This window comes from Poecilia mexicana, unplaced genomic scaffold, assembly GCF_051168715.1.
Source record: "Poecilia mexicana isolate PSO_F unplaced genomic scaffold, ASM5116871v1 scaffold_3, whole genome shotgun sequence".
Classification (NCBI taxonomy): domain Eukaryota; kingdom Metazoa; phylum Chordata; class Actinopteri; order Cyprinodontiformes; family Poeciliidae; genus Poecilia; species Poecilia mexicana.
In genome coordinates, this window is record NW_028263372.1 from 34348003 (window position 1) to 34371247 (window position 23245).

General features: G+C 36.7%; 2 protein-coding genes across 3 annotated transcripts in view; both read right to left on the reverse strand.

The window, feature by feature from the left end:
• Positions 1-12573, reverse strand: part of pacsin3 (protein kinase C and casein kinase substrate in neurons 3) — a 29002-nt gene extending 16429 nt beyond the window's left edge. Inside the window, exons 1-2 of one of the 2 annotated variants that reach the window (XM_088004475.1) lie at positions 12072-12573; positions 6934-6999 (exon numbers count right to left, since the gene is read on the reverse strand). The gene's annotated coding sequence lies outside the window, so the exon portion shown is untranslated. The remainder of the gene's footprint in view (positions 1-6933; positions 7000-12071) is intronic. The other variant, XM_088004476.1, reaches the window with a different exon arrangement.
• Positions 12574-13838: 1265 nt separating this feature from the next.
• ero1a (endoplasmic reticulum oxidoreductase 1 alpha) lies at positions 13839-22212 on the reverse strand. The gene is made up of 15 exons (XM_015013878.2): positions 21816-22212; positions 20815-20934; positions 20650-20733; positions 20029-20070; positions 19848-19927; positions 19365-19438; positions 18977-19097; positions 17951-18012; positions 17238-17264; positions 17063-17155; positions 16742-16988; positions 16291-16360; positions 15765-15851; positions 14726-14862; positions 13839-14207 (listed from the first exon to the last, which is right to left on the reverse strand). The coding sequence occupies exons 1-15, from the start codon at positions 21888-21890 to the stop codon at positions 14147-14149; spliced, it is 1380 nt and encodes a 459-aa protein (XP_014869364.2). The 5' UTR covers positions 21891-22212; the 3' UTR covers positions 13839-14146.
• Between the last annotated feature and the right edge of the window lie 1033 nt (positions 22213-23245).

Here is a 23245-nt window from a genome sequence, read left to right on the forward strand (position 1 = left end):
AAACAACAAAGGCTCCCAGTCTTTCTGTTTCTCTTTCTTCTTAAAGCTACTGTCTGAGGTGAATAGTTTTCGCATGAGATTGTGTTCTGCAAGGCTCAACTTGACTTCCCAGTTGTTTCACAACGCTCCCTCTCACTGTAAATAACCGCGTCGGTGCAGGGAGCAAGCCTCGGTGCAGCAGCGTAACCTTGGTGAGGATCTGCAGGGAGCGAAGCGCCGGCGGCTGTAAATAAACGCGGATGCTCCTCATGAGTTCTGCTACGACAACAAAAGCAGTCGGCAGCAGAAAGAATGTGGCACCACAAGCGAGAACCCGTGACTCATGGGCAATCATAGGTGTGTCTGTATCTGCGGAGACATGTGACGTCTAAGATTATCCCTAAAAGCTCAGGCTGACATTCAGAGACGGAGGGTAAATCTCAGACCCACGGCCCAGTGGGTGTTTTTCCACAGATGGGTGTAAAATTTGCCAACAGCTGCAGAGACCTCTCCCTGCAACGTGCTGGAACCTGACGATGAGCTACTGCCTCCACCGTGGGTCACTAATCAAACGTTAAAACTCATTCACAACCACTGGAAGACATTACAAACTATTATTATGCAACAGTGGGTATGTTTGTATTAACAGCAAATTAATCAAAGGGAGCAAGAAAAACAGGACTGAGCAAATCAGAGCTATTATAGACTTTTAAAAAGGTGTGGGAGTCTAAACTGACTGCTGTTCACTCATTTTTAATCAAGCAGGTTTTATTTAGGTGACTTTAAATCAACCGAGGCCGACAGCTAATCTGATCTGGATAGCTAACTCAGATTATTTTTTTGCTTCAGCTAATTTGTTACCAAAGTGTAGCTAGTTCATCTCAATGGTTGGCCTCAGCTCATTTGTATTCAAAGATGGCAAAATCAGATTAGCTGTTTGCTTGAGCTAATTTGTATTCAAGACTAGCTAGGTTTAGATTAGCTGTTGAATTCGGCTAATTTTTACTAAAATTAGCCGAGTTCAACAGCTAATTTTACTACCTAGACTACAAAGTCCAGGTAGTTGTTGACATCAGCTAATTTGTATTGGAAGCTAATTTGTATTCAAAGCTAGTTTGTACTCAAAGCTAGCCAACTCCAAGCAGTTGTTTGCCTAAGATCATTTGCATTCAAAGTGGACTGGCTTAGAGTAACTGTTGGCCTTCACCAATTTGTTTTCAAAGCCTTGCTAGCTTGGATTAGCTGTTGACTTCAGTTGTAATGCAAAATTAGCTATCACTGGGTAGTTGTTGGCATCAGCTAATTTGTGTTGAAAGCTAGCTACCTAAGATTAGCTATTGTGCTCAACTAGATTGTATTCAAAGCTATAGCCAACTCTGCTTGCCTCAATCTGCATGCGAAGCTAGCTAGCTCATGTTAGGTTTAAAATCCTCTTTTCAGAAGAAAAGGAAGTTTCCTTTTCAGTTTGAAATCAAGATCCTAGAGTCTGGAGGAAAACAGACATCAAGGCTGTGATCAAAGCTGCCTGGGTTTCCTCTCCACCTCAGCAGAACCACAGGCGGACCTCCATGCTACGCTGCATTGATGCAGTAACTCGTGCAGAAGAATCAGATAAAAACTACGTACAGTCTTTATTCATGTAAAACGTGTTCAAACATGCCAACACATGGATTGGTGTTTGAATTTGGCCTTTATCATGGAGGATTCCTCCCACAGAAAGCAGCACAAATGAGGCGCTGATCTGCCTGATCTCAGAAATTTTCCAGAGAAAATCTGAAATATTTTCAAAGAAACCAGATGAGCAATCTGTGGAATATGAACGATAAACGTGACTGAATCACTGAGGTTGGTTAACAAACACACCTCTGAATCAGTTTAAACACAAAGAAGAAACTAAATAATATGAAAATGTATCCAGAGTTTCATTTAGCTGGTCCAGGGGGAAATTGGCTCTTTCGATGGTAAAGGTTGCAGATTCTTTAATTAGAAAACAAGTTGCATGAAATTAAACTCTGTGTTGGCTGAGAAACTAAAATAACTGTCACATGTTGCTGCAACATCTGAGACCAACAACCTTCAAAAGCTGAAGTAGTGACACTCAAATGTGTTATTTTCTAAACTGAAAACATTTTTTCTTTTAAGCAAAAGTTTTTCCATTCATAAATGCTCTAAAAGTTGGTTTGCTACAAAAACACATCAAGTACAGAAAATCCTTGATTGGGCCACAGCTGTATCCTTAGATATCAATAAGACGCTCAATTTATCTGATTCTTTATCAACTGATAAGGTATTGATTAACTGATAGGAAGGCAGATAAACAGACTCAATTGTTTGTTTTTTTGTGGAATAAATGTTTACTCATCGGATGTTTCTGTCACATCAAACCCAAAACAAATGAAGGACTTTAGACATTAAACCAAAGTTTAAATCCTGTCTGCCATGGAAACTTTAAAAAAAAAAAAAAAATTTCTGGAGTCCCAAGTTCCCATTCAAAGTTTTATAATTTTGAATTCTTGTTTTCTTCTGACATTAAAATATTATAATTGATACAACTTAATTTAGTGTTTTAAAAAACAAAAAGGAAAACAGGAAATCTAAAGAGATGGATGAAATTTCATGCATTTTCTGGAGATGCTGAAAGGAAAATGTTTCGTTTTTGACTTTACAACGTAATTATGGAATAAAATTCTCCAGTTTTGTTCTTCCACACAGTTTGATTATTCAAAACAGTTAATAAATATTCACACTTCTGCAGATGTATCAATGAAAGGTCCATCAACAAGTCGTATAAAAACCAAGAGGAGACATGCTAACGCTAGGCTAACAACTCTTTGTGAAGCAAATTAGCCTTTAAGTTTGTTTTTATTTCACAGAAAACAAAATATTTGTAATTAAGACTAATTACAAATAAATTTCTGAAACTTGCACAAACATTTGAGCGTCAAGGCAACAACCTTATCTGCAAGAGCCTGATACAGCCTGATAGTTTCTAGTGACAATATTTTAGCACACTTAAAATAAGAAAAACTAACTCAGAAGAAACTTCTGAGCAAAACATAGGAGCTTGTTTTAGGTAAATAATTCCTTAATATTGACCAAAAAAAAGTACTTATGCCACTGGCAGATTATTTCACTTTCAACATGGTAAAATGTTTTGCTACAAGTGAAATAATCTGCCAGTGGAACTAATACATTTAATTTTTGCTTAAAACAAGATCCTGTGTCTTTCTGAACAGTTGCATGTGAGATAGTTCATTTGAAATAAGACAAAACTAAGATATTTACACAGGAAACTAGACAAAAATACTTGGCAAAATTTAGTTTTTGCAGTGTAATTACTAACCTACAGTTGAGCCAACACTTTAACAAATGTTGGTAATGAAAAAAATAAAAGCAGAAACATGAGTTTGAGTTTGTCATACACTGCAAAAACACTTAAAAAGTTAGTTGTAAGTGAGTTTTATCTTATTTAAAAAGTAAAAACAAGAAACTGGACCAAAAATACTCGACATTTGGTGTTTTGCAGTGTGAAACACAATTTCATGTTGAATCTGTGGAATAATTGTTACGGTAATTTTTAAACCACCGCCGATCAGAAGAGCAAAGAGGATCAGAACCGATTCCAGGTCACAATCTGGAGATCAGCCGGCTGAGGCGAGAGAAAGCTGGCGCAGACGGAGATTCTTGATGCTTTATTGAAAAGTGGGTCAGGCCAGTGAAGAGGAGGAGGAGGAGGAGGAAGGCGCGACGGACCGGACCTCATAAGCTCCGGTGTCAAACTCACGACCATTAATCTGATTAACGTAAACGAACGTCTCCCCTGCCCTAAAGCTGCGCTGCATTCCAGAAAAAGCTTCAGTATTTACAGATACGGCGACCTGGAGGCTTAAAAATACCCAGAAAAGCAAACAGCAGATGGAACCCGTTTGCTGCCGCCAACAGAACCAGCTGTGGAGCTCATGAAATTAGAGGCTCCACGTCTGAGGAGAGATGATTGCCGGTGGCAAAAATACTCCAAACTGAACCCTAAATTCAGGCTTCGCTCCAATCTGACAAGAGCGACTGAAGCCGAACATTAAAAACGTTTAATTGCAACGAGCAGAAAACCAGAGCAGGCGATAAATTATCAGAGGTTATCGTGATAAACGATTATATTGGTGTTTTGAGACCATTTTCAACATAATGCTAATAATGCATCAATGAACTTTAAATTCTAATCAATATTCAATTCTAACTGTAAGACATTTTAAATATCCAAAATAAATAAAAAACAACAAATATAATGAATTATGAAAACACCAAACTGAAGATTTATCATCCAGTTTTTGGTAGAAAGAGAAAAATGCTAAATCATGCAGATGGGAATTATTGAGCTAATTTTAATTTAATGCAACGGGTCTACACTGCAAAAACAAAATATTTCCAACTATTTTTGGTCCAGTTTCTAATAGAAATGTCTTACTACACTTCAAACAAGGAAACTAACTCAAGTAAGTTTTCAACAAGATGCAGGGGCTTATTTGGAGTCAATTATTCCTTAATATTGATCAAAAAGGATTTATATGACTGGCAGATTATTCACTTAACACAGGAAAATATCTAAGATATTTGACTAGAAATGTACTGAAATTACTTGGTAACATTTTGTGTTTTTGCAACGATAGAGTAACTCATCACTGTCTGGTTAAGATAAATTTAAAGCTGTGATTTCTTAACATGGTTTTTAATCAGAAAACTGAAAACTCAAAGTGCGAGCTGCCCCTCCCCCACCTGCTGCTGCTGCTCACAACAAATCAACAGGCTGAAAGAAACAATCCAAAATTTCCCCCGCAGCTGAAAACAACAAATCAAACCGGTTGGAGAGATTTCTGGACAAAAGTAGCTCCAGCAGTTCTAAAACTGCTCAACATGATGCTGCCACCGCCATACTTAGCATTTGGGATAGTGACTTAACACTTGGTCATTACTGCTAAAAATGAACGTCTGAGCATTTTCAATCTGTTTTCTGGCTGCTTATGTTCCTTTTGGAGTGATGGCTTCTTCCTGCCTGAACGGCCTTTCAGCCAGAATCGACACAGGACGAGTTTCTCCAAACAAATTCTGGCAGTTTGTCACAAAGTATTTTGCTTTTTTTCTGGGGTTGATGTGCCTAATTATGTTCATTTTCCTGAACTAATGCTGGTTGTTTTCAACCTAAATTAAAGTCTGACTATAACAGGAAAAGATGTATTAAAACATAGGGTTAACTCTTAAGTACAGGTCTTAAGAGACACGTACTTATAGGTCTACCTGCAGAGAAAATGACAAAGTACTTTATAATCTTGAGTTAGAGTTTGCTGATTAGCAAACGGCATGCTAGCATCACAGTTTGTCTTGGCAGATCGACAGGTGAGTCACTTTAAAAGTAAACCAGCTTAAAACTGAAAATAAACGTCTGTTACCCCCAGAACAGGTTCTAGTTATGATGCCGCAGAGGTTAGTCAGTTAAGACAAAAGGTACGTTGTTTGAAAACTGTAGCTGTGCGAGAGGTAAATAGTTCACATTTCTCAAAGCTACACAGACTCAGAATTACAGGCCCTTCAAATTATTCACATTCTGTTATGTTAAAAACAACTTTCAATGATAAATCAAGACATTGGAGATGCTTTTCTTCAACACTGACAGAATCTGGTCAAAATTAATCATATGAATAAATGGAGATAAATAAATACAGGATAAATGGAGGACTGGGAAATACGGCTAAAGAACTTATTACAATAATTACTGATTAGTTTGTTTCAAACATCTGAAATATTGCCAACCTGGTGGCTTTTATCCACAGTTAACGCCACAACGTTTCCATTTTTCAGCAGTTATGAGGCACAGTTGGGAAACTTGAAACTGCTGCGTCAGTTATACTCAGCAGGTTGTTGCTAGGCAACCAAAGTTTAGGGGGGAACTTGAAACCGTTACCCAGCAGGTTGTTGCTAGGCAACCAAAGAGCAAGCGAGTGAGTTGATTCCACCGTGAGTAAAGTTGGGAATGCTGTGCAGTTCTGGATCGAAGTTCAGTGAATATTCTATCAGCTGTGCGATCTATTGATATTGACGACGAATCCATCGCGATATCTTATTGATTTATTGTCCAGTCTTGGATAAACGTAGAAGAAAACCTGTTAAAGGTTGGAAAAGTCTCCATAACCGCGCTATATTTAGGTATTGAACACACATAGCTGTTTAATAAAAACAAATAACTCTACCATATTGTATGAAATGATTTTCATGGTACACATGAAGTTTTCATCCAAATGAACACACCAATCTGCCCCTGGACTTTGTTTTTAACATGCCAAACCCATAGGGGGCAGAGTAGCACAACGCTAAAACCAATGTAGGCCAATCAGATCGCTTCAAAACAACCACGACTTCCTCTTGGGAAGTAAACATGGTGCCAGGAAATTCATTTGTGTGGACAGATATGTAGGTTAAGCCACTTTTAAACAGCGTATATAAAGATAAAAAATATAATAACATATGCACCATTTGCCACCATTTCCCCATCTACACACCCAAACACAAGTACAGAGTTCTCTCAAATCTCCACTTTCATAAATGATCGTTTTAGTGACATAAAGTAGAATTTTTGTGTGGATGAAAGGCCAAAATGCATAAACATGTTTTCGTTTTCCCAGATACCTGGCTGTGTGTGGATGTGTATGGACTATGTATGGACGGCTATGTGTGGACGAGGTCTTGATCACTTTGGATCTCCAACAAATGCATCCAACTTTGTGGTCAGAAAGTGACGAAACTTATTTTTGTAAGGAACAAGAAGACATATGTTCACCATAAGATGCACCTTGTTAGATTTAAAACATGACGTATAAATAAAACAAGTAGAAATAAACAGCAGTCATGCAACACAAACGTTAGCATGCTGTAGCCAAGTGGATGCCAAAGTCAAGCAGGACTTACCTTATCAGAGACGAAAATACAAATGGACAGATGTCCAAACAGAAGACGGCCCGTTTCTCCAGCAGCCTGAGAGGCAAAGCGGTCGGGGCAGAAGGAGGAAGAGTCCATAGAGGCAGCGGAGGGAAAACAGAGAGGGTTGTTAGCGAAGCAGCAAGCGGTTAGATTAGCCCAGAAGGAGCCGCTGCTTTATGGCCCGGTGCCGGCTGGAGGGTGGCACATTCTGGGAGGCCGAGCGAAATACCACACATGAAGCCTGGAGCGGAAACTTAATGAAGCAGCCAGAGAGCGGCGGAGCTTGGCAGCAGAGGTCAGAGCGGCTAGCTCACGCCTCTGGTACGGCAAACCTGCAGGAGGACCACTTCAGGTTGGAAAGAGAGAGAGTCAGCCATCTTTTATTAAAGCGTTCACCAAAAACAAATTAAAAACCAGACCTGCAACTAGTTACATTTACTTGGTTAATTCTTCTTTTTACTGCACCTTTTACTTTTACTTTATTTATTATGAAGTATTTCTACTTTTACTTGAGTAAATTTTTGGATTTTCTACCAACTGAATTAAAAACCAAACATGTTTTAGCGAAAAATTCACCAGACACAGACGCACACCTGCAGTTTCTGTTAAAGTTTCAAAAGTTTTTCATTAAAAGAAACTGATTTGGAAAATGTTTCGTTTGCCTGATTTTTTTATTTTTGTTACTCATTTGAATTATTGTCATTTAAGTCCTTAAAATACGAAAATTTCAACTTAACTTTGTTTTGATTCGTCTGATGATGTAATTTTAATATTAAATGATTGATAATTTGATCAGCACTTGACTAGTTGGCATGTTTGTTTTTCAAACAGCTTCATAAAACAACAGGAAAATAGACAAAAAAAAACAAAAGCATGACAGCTGATTTAATTGAAGTGAACTTTAAATAAATAAATAAAAAGTTCCTTCCCATCAGAGCAAGACAACACGCACATCTGCATTATTGAACAATTCCCTTTTGTCCACAGATCAGTGAAGCTCAACTGAGTCGTTCTGCCTGCAGCCCGGCGCCGACAGGGAATCAAACAAGAGAAGAAGAAAACACAGCCGACTCAGCACAACCCTTGAAAAATGTACTCTCTTTCTTCCCACACACACACATGCACGCACGCACACACATACACACACACACACACACACACACACACACACACAGCTGTTCCTGAAGCTCATCTCTGGCCAGAACCGCATCACTGGAGCCACTGTGGGCCGGTACCGCCTCCGGCCCGGATAGACTCAACCTGCTGCGGCTGCCAGAGATTAGAGCGGCTCCTGAACAGCCATTCTCACACAGACATGAGATTTTAACCCTCAAACTGCAAAAAAAAGAAGCAAAAAACAAGCATTTCTGTCTAGTACAAATATCTTAGAAGGCTTGAAATAAGACAAACTTACAAGTAACTTTCCAGCAAGAAAAGAAAGCTTGTTTTAAGTCAGTAATTCCTTTATATTGTTGAAACAGTATTATTATTTAACTTATAGCAAGACATTTTCCCTTGTTTAAGTGAAATTAACTTCCAGTGGAACTAGAACTTTTTCATCATTATTAAAGAGTTATTGACTTACGTTCTTATATTTTGCTACAAAGTTGCATGCAAGTTTGTACTAAGAGATTTTCACTAGAAACTAAAAATGCTTTATAAGATTTTGTGTTTTTGGTAAAACCATCTGGAATGTGCCGGCGCTCTGCTCGGGTTGCTAGGTAACGGGGCTGGGCTCTGCTCGGGTTGCTAGGTAACGGGGCTGAGCTCTGCTCGGGTTGCTAGGTAACGGGGATGGGCTCTGCTCGGGTTGCTAGGTAACGGGGCTGGGCTCTGCTCGGGTTGCTAGGTAACGGGGCTGGGCTCTGCTCGGGTTGCTAGGTAACGGGGCTGGGCTCTGCTCGGGTTGCTAGGTAACGGGGCTGGGCTCTGCTCGGGTTGCTAGGTAACGGGGATGGGCTCTGCTCGGGTTGCTAGGTAACGGGGCTGGGCTCTGCTCGGGTTGCTAGGTAACGGGGCTGGGCTCTGCTCGGGTTGCTAGGTAACAGCGCAGTGCCAGTTGAACGCATCACATGATCTGATAAAAAAAGAGCAGGAAAACAAGCTGATGTTTGATTTAAAATGAAGCCTAAATCAGGGGTGTCCAACGTGCGGTTCAGGGGCCAGTTGTGGCCCTTGGATTGCTTCTGTGCAATCATCATACAAATGGACATCATACAAATGATGTCCAACATAATTTTCTAACAGAAAAATGTAAAGTACAACACAAAGTATGTCTTTTTATACTAAAGTTTTAACAAAAGTTAAAACCAAGTTTATCCAGAAACTTTAATGAAAAGCTAACTTTGCACCACTCAAATCAGCTTGTATTATTCCTTACACTGGGTTAAATATAGCAAAAAATTTGATAGAAAGTGACCCAAATCCTGTCTGTATTACTGAAAATACCTCTATTCAGTCAAGCTCAAAAGAAACTGAAGGATTTATTACAGAACCTACGACGCATGTTTGAGCCTTAAAAAACTTTAGATTTCAGCCAAAAAACAAGGAAATATCAGACACCCAAAAGTTAGAGGTTTGCAAGGAAAAAAAAGTTGAGATTTTGAAATTAGTGCCATAATTTTTTTTACAAAAGAAACTTGAAAATTTCTGACATCACAAAATTTCTGAGTTTTTGGCAGAAATTTACTGCTTTTTTCCCCACCTACAATATGATGGACTGTTGTAAAAATCCCGTTCAAGTTTTGGATTTGATTTTAGGTTTTTTGGTCAGCGGCTACATGGCAAAAAGTTTGTACACCCCTGCTTTAAATCTATACATCTATGTTGAGTTGAACTTTAACCCGTTTTCTCAGTTAGCTTTGTAACTGTGGCAAGTGATGTAACTGTTAAAGGCCACAAATCACGATGGAGAACAACAACAAACACACAGAAAGCCTTTCTCCAGCCGTTAGCACAATAAATCCCTCAGGGAGATTTAAAAAGATCTGCGGCGGCACAAAGCCTCCCAGATTTTTTTAGCTCATTGTTTTTATTTTCAGGAGGTTCGCTGAGCCTCTTTGCTCACAACAACCCAAAAATAAATCTGGAGCTCCCAGGGTTGGAGCTGCTCCTCTTTCTGTTCTGCAACACAGCAGAGCGCGCTGACAGACAGAGACTTATCAATGTTTAGATTTTATTTTAATCCATCTGCCTACAGATTAATAACTCCCATAAAGCCCCTCAGTAAATCTGCATTGCATCAGCTGAACCCGCTGCAGCCCCCCAGCGCAGAGTATTGACGGCTGCGTCTGAAGCTACAGCGCGATCCGCCATATTGATTCTCCTCTGTCACATAAATGCTGACTGGGCGACTTCTGGAGCGCCTGAAGAGACGATCATCGATCCCTGAACTTAAAAAAAAGAAAACAACCTTCAACCTGAAGATTTATTGCCAAATGTATTTTGTTTTTTGTTTCTTTTTGTCTATAGGCAACAAACGGAGCTTAAATAAAAATGGTTAAAGGGACGTTCTGTCAAAATTTTCACCACATCTGAATGAAAATTTCTGCTTTGGATGCAAAAATGATATTTAATTTTAATAGTTTGCATTCCTATGTGAGACAAAATCTTCTGAAAAGTTGATTGCAGATGCATATTTTGGTTTGAATATTCAAGCATCCATGAAAGGAATGTTGTTATTGCATTCAGGCAATGAGTTATTTTCATTTTTGAATGCAGTTTTACTGTATAAAAAAGATTTACTTGGATACATGAAACAGCAAAATGTGCCATTTTTTAATCTGATTAATCGTGAGAATAATCAATTAAATAATTATTTGACACCTTAATTTATATTTTAAACTCAAGATTTGTTGCTAAATGTGTTTTTTTTGTGTGTACAAGAAACAACTAAAACTTAAATAAAAATACTTAAAGGAAATTCCTGTCAAAGTTTGCACCAGATTTGAATGAAAATTTCTGTTTTGGATGCACAAATGTTTGGATAGTTTTGAATCAAAGCTAATTTAGTGGAGTTCCTGTGTGACACAAAACAACCAAATAAAAACTTGTGCAAAGTGAAATAACCTTCACATCAACAAATTAAAGCTAAATTAGTGTTAAGATGGTCTAATCAAATTTGTAGATTAAAAAAAAAAAGAAAAATCAAGCAGAGCTCTTCTGGAAATGCATAAATCCTTCCAAAAATCTAGAAAATAATTACCAGAAGTTCCATCTTTCCAACTAATGTGCATATTTTGTTCTTTGCTATGTAAAATCTATATTAAAAGAGTATAAATGACTAAACAGCTGCAGCAAAAACCTGCTTGACTCGATTTAGAGGTAAAACTTCAAACTGTATGTTTAAAGTAAGAGGAAAGAGAACATGCAAAATATTAAATAATTTCAAATTAAGTTTTTCAGCTCAGTTATCAGATCAGGTGATTTTTATTGTTGATTTAGTCAAATTAAAGATTTTTCTCTTTGGTTTTGTTGGACCTATAAGTCAAAGTTCAACCAAAACCTGTTTTAAATTTGGTCGATGTTGAGTTGGGATTTTTTCTTCCACAAAAATATATCCAGGTGCTTCTGTCCCACCCTGAAGAAAAAAAATACTGCCAACTCTGCTTTGTGGTAATCTGAGTTGATGACATCACAAGAGACAAGAATGGACCTGATCAGTCTACATTAATCAAAGAAATTAACTTATTTTTTACTTTTCCCCTGTTAAAAACGTGTTTGAAACTTATTTAAAATCCGTTCTTCTGTTTGCTGGAGATGAACAGAACACAGAAATAATGACGAAAAAAGGTGCAAACTTTAAAAGAGCTAGATACATTGCCGTATGTGATGTCATCACAACGTGGACACATTTTCGGGTCATTTATACACATTGATTCATGTTTTTATGTTTTAAAAAAGCAAAAACAAACAGAAATGCGGATCTTGACATGTTTTATAGGTAATAAGTTGGATCTAGAAAGAGTCTGGACAATTTTCTATCAGAGTCATACTGGCAGCTTTAAAATGTGACTTTCTGAAAGGTTTAGTTTTGAGGTTCTCTAACTTTCAGACTCCAAACTAAAACACAAGAGAAGCAATGAGAGGGAAAAGCCATATGCAGATATCCAGGTGAGAAGGCTTACCTGTTTAACTCCGCGCTGGCGGAACAAACCAAACTGAATCCTCCAGCAGCCTCAAGCTCTTCTTATTTAGCCGTAAAACGTCGATATTCGCCTTAAAGCACGCCGCCTGACTTCTAAATTCACACCTCCACAAACTGCGACATCCTGCAGGTTTTACTCCGTCGACAGTCGGCCCCCTTCAGCCATTTATGCCGACCTCAAACCTCCTGATCCGGCGACAGAACTGCAGACTTTTCCTCTTCGCTCCGGTTTAAAATAGAAAAAGAGTCGAATTTTATGCTTCCTACGGAGGTAAAAGAGTAAAAGAAGTTTGTTTTCGTCACAGGGGGAATTAAATGTTGCTTCCCCTGCTGATAGTGAGCGTCTTTCCCCTCCGAGCCTGCTGGCGTTTCTGTAATCAGATGCTGCTCACCACAATATCCATTCATCCTATTACAGAGCTTAACCCTTCACTGACTGCTGCAGGGCTTAATGCTGCCTTACAGGACCGTAGGAATTTTCACTTCTCTGAGCGTTGTTTTTAATTACAGAGGGACAAAAATATGATATAAGGTTTCACTTCACAAAAATATAATCTCCAAATAACTAATTTAAATGCAATCAAACCATAGTCATTTTCAAGTCCATGTGTATGGAGCTAAATTGGGGCAATAAAGTTTGTTCAAAAGAAAAAAAATAGTTATGAAACTGAAAAATTATTTTTGAAATCGAAATAAAAGATTTGAAACTGGAAAAAGAAATCAGCAAAAAAGTTTTGACAGAAAAGCAATTTAACCAAAAAAAAAAAAAAAAACGTTTCGAAGCTGAAAAAATTGTGACTGAAAAACATTTTGAAAGCAAAGATTTGAAACTAGGAAAAAACTGTTCAAAAGTACTTTTCAGATTCAAGCATTTTCTTTCTTTTCAAAAACGTTTATAGCCCCAATTTAGCTCCATACAAGTGTTCAGTCTCAACTATATATGCAATTCCATACAATAGTGACACAGTCTCTGAAAAATACAGCAAATATTTATTGCAGTATATTGTTTGAAATTACAAAAATGAAACTGGATTTATAGCCTGCATATGTTCATTTCTTCTTTTTTGATTTTTAGTCTGGCATTTCTCCTGACACAATAATACAAAAGGAATACAAATTAGGCAGAAAAGGCGGGAGTTTCCATATAAACAGGTGAATAAGCAATTTCAGTATCTCTAGTTCTCATCGTTGTATCAGAGCTAGCAGAAGTTGAGCTAACATGTTGGGTTTTCTGGAAGAAATTTTTGAAACCCCTCAAAATTTCTACCATAACTTTCAAGTTTTAGTTATGTATTTATAAACACAAAATAATGTGTTTTGAAGCTATTCTATCATCACTTTTCCCAAATTTCTTCTTAAATCGTCAGAAGCCATCTCAAGATTAGGTATTTATCAACTGCAAAAACTAAAAGAAAAATATAAAAGTTTAAGTCACGTTGCCCATCAGTTGTTTGTGAACATTTTTGGTTTACCAAAACAAGATAATTTAGTTTTATATTCTGTTTATAAATGTCCAAAATGGATCTCCAGAAAGTAAAGGACAATAAAACTTAATCAAACTCTTAAATAAAATAAAAACGTGACATCTTTAGCTGTGAAAATGTTGGCTAATATTAAGGAAAATGTATTGGTCAGTCGTTTAAACCATTATTTAAAAAGGATGTCGTTGGTTTAGTGTCTTGAACAACAGCGCCATCCACAGAGCAAAACCATTACTAGACTTTTCTTTAAATCAGACAACATTGACTTTTATATGAAGGGATTTTATTATTGCATGAAGTCATTTTAACAATACCCTTCATTCTCACTATAGAGCTGCAAATACAGTAGATTTTTACTTCACATACTTTAACATAAAGGGCATTTAAATCTCACATAAATCTCTAATTTCATTTAAATTCAACATAAAAAAGGCATTTTTACAGAAAAATATCTCCAGTTGGTCACAGCTGAGTCTCCCTCATCACAGACTTTGATAACAGTCATTACGGCTGGATTAAAATGGACAGCCATGTTGCAGTTTGTAGACCAGGGCCTAAGAAATCCTCCTTCTCATCATCGTTCCTCTGCCAGCAGCGATCTGAAGGTCTTCAGCTCTCTGATGCTCGTGGAAATCCTGAGAACATTTTCCAAACATTTATAAAGAAGTATGAAGAAACCAGTTTAGTTTTACGTTTCATGAACTTTCTGGAAAGCACATTTAAAGGGGACCCATTATGCAAAATTTACTTTATGCACGTTTTTGTTGCTTCGTTTGTGTCTCAACTGTTTGTAGAAACAAAGCCATAAAAAAAAACATGCATCCGTTTTTTGGTGTCTGGAAAATGAGCCGTTTCAAAAACCATTGGAATTGACTGGCACTGCGCCGTTACCTAGCAACACCAGCCTGTTACCTAGCAACCCAAAGGGAGTGGTTTTAGGGAGGCGTGGCCAGAAGCAGCTCATTTGTTTTTAAAGTGGCAGAACCCAAAAAGAGCTCACTCTGAAAGGATAACTCATTATCTAAAAATGATTTTGAGTAGAATCAGATGTTTCGTATCGCTCATAAACTTGTTCTAACTTGTTCAAGGAAGCATAATAGGTCCCCTTTAGGTCGATAAAAGATATTTTATTATGAAGGCGACAGATTCCCACCTTCCGAAGGCGTTGAGGAGGGAGACGACTTCCTGCCGGTTGAGCTGGAAACTGGGTCGTTGCTCTGTGGACTGGGGCAGCGCTTCAATCTGTCGCTCAGAAAACAGGATCTTCAGAGCCGTACCTAATCCCTGAGTCTGGCCGAGAGACACAGAGCAAAACAGAGAACAGACATGACGCTCAATTTCTTCACATGCAGAGAAAAAGGATTTTCTCTGAAACGAAACTTCCAAGTCGAGTCAAAATTTGTGTTTTTGAACAGCCATTGGTGTTCATCATACATTCTTTAATTTTTTTTTTTAACCTAAATACTGAAAAACTCTGGTTCTCAAAGCATATATATATATATATATATATATATATATATATATATATATATATATATATATATATATATATATATATAATCATGGAAATAAATATTCATAAATAATTACATATGATTTTTGAAATCTAAAGTAATCTTTTGATCCAAGGTTGTGCATAATCAAAATACAAGCACATAATTTACTTTTTGTCTCATATAAACATATTAGCATTACTGCTAATACAAAAAGCTGCCTGTATCAAAACGAAAGCATAAAACCTCCAAGAGGCTTGACGTGTCACAACCTGACATTAAACCTAGCCCTGAGTTAATCTGCTGCATTGTTAACATTATTTAAATATTCTGCTACATTGTTGTAAGAATCGTGCAACAATCATAAAACTGACCTTTCAGATAACAGAAACTAACATTTTGTTTCTTTTCTAATGATGACTCCAAATGTTTTCCAGCTAAAAGTTTCCCTTTTAGAAACAATCCTTCTCTTCTTAAAAGGAGAAACAACTAAATTTAGATTTTTATTTTATTTTCTATGCAAAATACAATACACCAACGTTACGTTACGATACAGGATTTACCCTATTTTAAACTAGAAACTAAATGTAATTATTTAAAATATACTTTGTGAAAATACCTATCAAAGATCCTTTGGTCACTGAAGTTCTCATTGAGCATTTTAAAAATGAAATGTACGCATTTTAAGCTCGAGCGCACCTGTACTTTTCCCCAGACACGACATTTAAAGCAGCCGACGCAGTCCATGATCCTGGAGATGTTGAGAAACGCCAGCCTGATGTCCTCCTGGTGGAACAAGAGAAAATTCACAATTAAATAGATGAATTCATAGCAACATAAAAAAATATATATATATATATATATATATATATATATAAAATATAAAAAAATAAAAAATTCCCTTCTCACCCTCCGCGGGTGGTCTCTCTTTCATCCTCTGAGCTCGGGTCCTCTACCATATATATATATATATATATATATATATATATATATATAAAAAAAAAACTTATGCACAACTGAGTGTGTGGGAATTGCAGTATTTTTGTCTCTCATAAAGTCGTAATACAAAGAGCTCCCTCTCTGGCCAAAACTAACGCAACAAGATTTCTGATCCGATGTGATGTTTTATGGATTATTTTCCAACACATTTTCCACATTTAAGAATTTAAAAAATGATCTTATATTCTTAGGAGTATAAAAATGCACTGAAATGTTTGTTTCTCACCTTCAGTTGTGCCGCTTCTTTTTCATCTCCAGCAAACAGAGAAGTCTCATCAAAGTGCAGAGGAAAAGATCTGGAAGATTAAACAGGAACAAAAATAATCGCTGCAAACAAAAAGAGTCATAATACTCACATAATGTCTCAATGTTGCTTCTAATCAACAGAGGAACTACAAACGTGAGGCTGTAGGACTCACTGATGCAGTTTTATCTCACATTCCATGTTAAACTGGTAAAACTCAATCAAAACATTGAGATTTTTCAGTGTAGAAGCATCCATCTTACTTATAACTATAAGTTCTGACCCAAATATTCAACCAGAGTCAGCTGATCTGCTGGATGGCGGCCAAACTACAACATTAAATAAAGGTCTAAATGGACGTTATTGGAGCTAATTTTAGACTAATGAACCATTAATCAACAATGAATATTAAACCAGTTAACTGCAGACTGACTTGGCCAGATTTAGGATCTCTAGAAGCAGCTCTTTGTATTTCTGGTCCTCCTCTGGTCGACCCGTGTACAACTGGAAGGACGGCTGACTGAAGAACGGCAGAACTTTGGCCAGCGCTCTCAGCTCTATCAGGTACAGGAAGTAGAGGTTGCGGAGCCTCTTGGGGCCTTCGCCAGCCGTCAGATCAGAGTCGAAGCGCTGCCTGAACTCTGACACATTGTGGCCCCACTTCCTCTGAAACCAAGTGTCTGAAGAGGAAGAAGAGGAGGGTTAAAAAAAAACATCACAAACATGGAAATCCAGGAGAGTTAGCATGTCTCACCGTCCAGGAGGTACCGTGCGCTCAGATGAACGTTGATGCTGGCGTGGAGACCAGATATCAGACGGTAGAAAGCTCTCTTCTCCACACACTGACCTGAGACAGGAAACAAGCCAACAATAAAGAAACTGGAAAACACATCTGATGCTGTTCCAGGTCAGGTGGAAACAAAGCTTACCTTCCAGCCAGCTGTAGAAGGTCCGTGCTGTGAAGGATACCAGATTGTGAGAACTCCAACAAAAAAGCTATCAGTGACCTCTTATGCTTCCTACAACATGTTAGGATACAAAACATGCTTACTACATTTTGTGCACTAAATTATTCTTAGATAATGACATTTTCTCCTATTTTAGCTCCTTTTAGAATGAGCTGATTTAGGGTCTTATTTATTTCATTTGTAAGTACTGAAAATACATTTATATTGTTTTTTTAGTTTTTTTATATTTTCAGTGGAGTGTATTTTATTACTGTGCTGCTATAACAAGTGAATTTCTCCACTGTGAAATTAATAAAGGACTATTCTATTCTAAAACAAGCTGACTAAACATGCTGGAACTCAGCTTGGGTTGCTAGGTAACAGGCAGAGTTCTGTTGGGGTTGCTAGGTAACGTGGCAGAGTTCTGTTGGGGTTGCTAGGTAACGTGGCAGAGTTCTGTTGGGGTTGCTAGGTAACGGGGCAGTTCCTGCTGGTTTGTGACGTTGCATTCCAGAGATTTTTGAAACGACTCATTTTCCAAACACTAAAAATCATGAACTTATTGCCAAAAAACAGTTGGCTGGTTTTCTTAAGCACTTGGGATGTTTTTAGAAGCAGATGAATAAAAGCATAAAAACATACAAAATGCGAATTTTAAGCTAGCTTGCTAGCAAGATTGAATAAAGACAGCTTACCTTCACTTCCTGAGCTGCTCTGAAAGGAGCTGGGCATGAGCGGGCGCTTGACGGTGAACGGCCTGAAATGAAAACAACAGAAACGCTGAATGGTGCTTCATGGTGAAGCTTCTTAACTTTGATCCAACTGGTCCAAAGAAGCAGCGATCTGCAACCTGCCGCTGTGGCTCTTCCAAAAGGGGTCTGCATGACTTTGGCTTAAATTAAAAAATAACTAATAGTTTTAAAATTAAATTGTTTATTTTATTTGTGCAATATAGAGTATAAATAAAGTTATTATTGTTAAGTAAACAGAAATAACTATAATAAGTTGAGAAATAAATTGTAAAATTAAATCCATAGGAACATCAATTAATTAAACTTAAAATTCAAAAATAAAATTTAAAATACATTTTAAAACAATTAATTTGATTACAAAAATGCATAATAATATTTTTAATAATAAAATGTTCATCAAATAATTTAAATAATGGAGAGAAACTGTAACTAACTGAAACTATATCATGCATTTATAAAACTAACAAAAACACACTGAAATTATATGTATGATAATCTTTGTTTTCATGTTTATTAATCTGGGTATTAGCCTTTCAAACTGATTTGAAATTATTATTTTTCCCCCAAACAAGCAGTTTATGTCGACTGTCGGCAAATTACTGCACTATAATCCCCTGGCGGCTACGCTACGCTACGCTAGTCCGCAAAACGGCGACGACAAAAGTTGGGATAAAACATCAGTCGGTTGTTGCTCAATCATTTAATAAATTTTTTTGAAAATGGTATCTTGTGTTTAGTATTCATTACCCAAATGGACCTAAAATGAACCAAAGCAAGACAAAACTAAAACTACTAACTAATAAAAACTAGCTAACACACTCTAAAAACTAAAACTAACAATTATATAAAACATCACAACAAAATGAAACTGTAATGGAAAACCCAGCCCTGTAATAACCCTGGTGAAGGCTGCAGACGCCTGATCTAGAATATTTTCTCTCAGCCGTTTGATTTTGCATTGCGTCTTACTTGAAGCAGTTCTCCTCGTAGATGCTGTTCCAGATCTGCCACGCCTCCGGACCTTTGTAGCCCGTGTAGCGCTCCGGGTTCAGCAGCAGGTCGACGTACTGGGAGTCCGGCGACTCCTCGTCTGGGAAACGGCAACAATTAGTCACAAACAGTCACAAACAGTCATCCATCTGTCAGGCCATTTCAGCAACACCAAGAGAGCAAAGCAGAAGCAAATCCTCACTTCTGTTTTCTAAAATAAGCAAAAATCCTGCTTTATTCCCAGTCACTAAGATAATCATTTGTCTCATATTTTCTGCATTATAAATCAATTTGTATTAGATATAGTTCTTTATTGTTACTGCTATTATTATTATTATTATTATATTATATTTATTTATTTCTGTACCGTCAATAACGCAGAAACGCTCGGCCTTGTCATCGTGTTTGCGCCAGTCCAATAAAGCTTCTCTGGTCTTCTCACTGAAAACAAAACCAGAGGTTATAATAATAATAAATAAAAATAAATAATCATCACCATAGTAATAAATAGAAACTTTATATAAACCAGACAATGTAGCTCAAACATAAATGTCACTATTTGTTGTGCTGCGCCAGATTATAACATAAACTAATGGACAGGTTATAAAAATGACTGTAAATATAATAATTAAATAAAACATAACATAAAACTACAGGGTCCAGTTTCAGAGCGTCTGACTTAGAACTTTGGTTGTTGGTTTGCAGAAAAAGGCGCCGTCTGTTACTGATGGAGGTTGTCTAAGGCTGATTATTGGTTATAAATTAGCAGTTTTCTTTAAAAAAAATAATAAAAAACTTCAAGCTTTTTACTTCATCCACAGCAGAAAGTGTCGACTTGGTTGTGACTCACCTCAGAGAAACATCCACGGCTCCCAGATGTTTCTCCTTCTCACATTCAGTCAGCGGCTGCTTGTTTGCCTCTGCAGAATACTACAAATAAAAAGAACATTGATTATTTATTTTTAATTTTAAAAAAGTAACTTTCATCAGTTTTATAATATGTGAACTGCATTAACTTTAAACTCTCTTACCTTGTTGTGTGGAGCGGATCGGATTCCCTCTGGAACTTCGTTCTGGAAACAAATACAGATTTAAGTTCAAGTCAAATATTTTCCACTTCCAGTTGTTTTAAAAAATGATCAGCATCTCGGAGAAAAAAAGTGAAGCAAGTTAAAGTTTTTATGAGTCGGTAGTAGAAACTCCATTTTCAGTAAAGTGTGTGTCCATTTCTTAGAGGAAAACTTTATTTTAAAAATTTATGTGATTCTTAGAGATTTCTGATGTGAAAATCAATTTTTAAAGTTTAAAAATTTAAACTTTAAATTTTTTTCTGTTGCATTTATTGCAAATAGTAACAACAGTAATGTTTCAAAGTATTTCAAAACTTTGTTTTTTGGTAGTAATTCAATCACTTCATACAGTCAAATACCATCTACCCTAAAAGTAAAACTAAGCCCAAGTTCCACACTTTTAAGACAGAGTAAAAAGTCTGTGAAGTCAACAAGAAGCTGAAAACTTGTTTCAAATTTGACCTTCAAACATTATCTTTCAAGCACTTTGTCACAAAAACAACTGTTCTGCTTTCTGCGGCTGAATCTGCAGGAAAGACAGAAGAAAAACAGTTTGCATTAATTGATCCAGGTGAGACTTACAGGTGAGCAAGGCTTCACAGCGCAGTCTCTCAGACCACAGTGGCTGTCCGCCGTCCAGAAAGGACACGGTTTGTTCAGATTCACCTGGAAAACAGGTCACCAGAAACGCTTAGAAACAGATTATTTAATCGGATAATCTGTGAATTACGAGTCAGTCTGCATTACCTTGTAGAACCTGAAGTAGTGGGAATCCAGGAGAGGTAGAAGTCTGGGGAAAATCTGCTCGTTGTTGAAACTGTCGATGGTTTCGACGTCGCATGTACAGTCGTCCAGTTCACCTGTGACCTGGGTAAAAAATGTTTTTCTTATTTGAATCATACATTTTTCAGTTAAGTCTAAAAAAACTGAATGTTTGTCTCTCAGAAAGAAACCAGGAGCCTGACTGTTGAATAAGTGCCACTATGATATAAGATGTAAATGGCATGTATGGCCTCACCGAAATTATTTTACTTTTGTAGACAAAAAAAATCATAATTTTCCATTGAGTTATAACTGAAGCAACAATATACTGCTTTGAACATGACAAATTATGAATACAAAAGCAACAAAGACATGAAAAATAATCCCATTTTCAGCTTTCAAAAATTATTTTCACTAAACAGTAGCGTGTTAATCTAAAAATAATGATTTAACTTAAGGATTTTTTAAGGTTTTAATAATGACCAATTAATTAGTCTTCCCCAAGAAAACATAACATCTTGTGATTATATGTGTCACTTGTCAAACAATAAACAAACAATAAACACAACTTTTAAATGTTAATCAAGGGATTAAGGACAAGAATTATGTCTATTTTCCACCTCTAAATAAGAAGAAATGCACAGAGAATGCATAAATATTGTTGGAGGCACCAAAAAGCAGGTTAGGACAACCAAATAGCTAGCAACGCCCCTGAGAATGATGCAAGGTGTTGAATATTATCAGCAACGCTTATGCTACATGGCAGCACAAGATGGATACAATGTTTATAGTGTAAAAAGAAAGTAAATTTTTACTTTAAAGTTTACGTTGATTAGGAATAACATAGTGCTATGAACACAAATAACGTCTGGATTTAAAAGTTTTTATCCACTGTTAACGAATTAAGTGACCAAGTTACTCATAACTGCCAAAAAATTCTAATAATAAATACCATCTGGGTTAAAATGAAGCAGGACATCGCTCACCTGACAGAAACACCTGCCGTGTGCAGATCCGGACACCTGGAGGAGGAAGAGTAGGAGGAAGACCACCGACTCCATCAAGATCTGTCTGGGGTTCTGCTCTCAGCTTATTATTTACTACAGCTGATCTGAAGCCGCTTTCAAGTTGTGTGTTTTGTTAGAAATGAGGAAAAAACCGCTTCGGCAGCTGCAGTTGTGAGGAGGCAGTGATCTCATGTGAAGTGTCATTTCCTGATGTTTCCTCATTTCCAATCCGCTACGTGCCGTACGTGACGTCCGGCTGCCGCGCTCGTTTGACTCACATCTGTCTTCATCGTCAAAATAAACTGTTTCAGGACTGTTGAGGAAAAATTAGGTTTTGGTGAAACAAACACGGTCCATGGTTCTCACAGAAGATCCGTTAATAGTGTATTTAAAAACAGATCGGCAGTTTCGTCAAATTCTGTCATGTTTCCATGGTGTAATTCCGCAAATTAGCCACATGGGGGCGACAGAGGACATATGTATTTTACCGTTGGATTTATTTTGATCACGTTTTAAGAAGTAAGCCAGGTTCTTGATAATTTATACCACAATTTCTTTAAAAAGGGAATTATTGAGAAGAAATTATGTGGAAAAAATACAAAGGAAGAATAAAATAGAAAAAAGTATAAAATAAATAAATATTTAAAAAATGACTAAATAGAATAGCAAATTCATGTGAAACAATACTGTTTTTTTTTTGCATTTACTCATACGCTTGCTTATTTATTGATTGATTGATTGATTGATTGATTGATTGATTGATTGTGTTGTGGCAAGGTTAGTACTCTACATACACATACATATTCATAAAATGGAAATAAAATATGTTTTTTTCCTTAAAAATATGGATGGTTAAAAATGACACAATTAAAATAATAAATAATCATTAAATCACTAATTAAATGTACCCAGATTAATGCTATTAATACAGCTACTAATTCACCGGCTTAAACAGATAATTGACTACTTATTCTTTGATTACAGATATAAACCATCTCAGGTTCCAATTTATGGTTCTCACAGAATGAAACTCTCATTTTTAAAAACTAATTAGCAGTTTCGTCAAAGTGTCACGTCTCTATAATGTAATGTCCCAAATCAACCACGCGGGGGCGAAATAAGACTGTTGATATTCCTTCGCAAAAGTAGAACACTTTAAATTCATTTCATTAGGTATATTTGAATATAGCAAATATACTACGGGCCGTGTCCTTGTAGTGCCCTTAAAAAGTATATTGATTTAATACTTATTCGGATGTATTTAGAACATTTTTAAGTTTATAAAAATTTGATTGAGGTCATTTTAAACAATAAGTTAAACATTAATGTAAACTTTTGTGAATTACTGAAACAGAGACTTACTATTACTTGCTATTTTAATAGTTTATTTTTTATCCTAAGTGTATTTC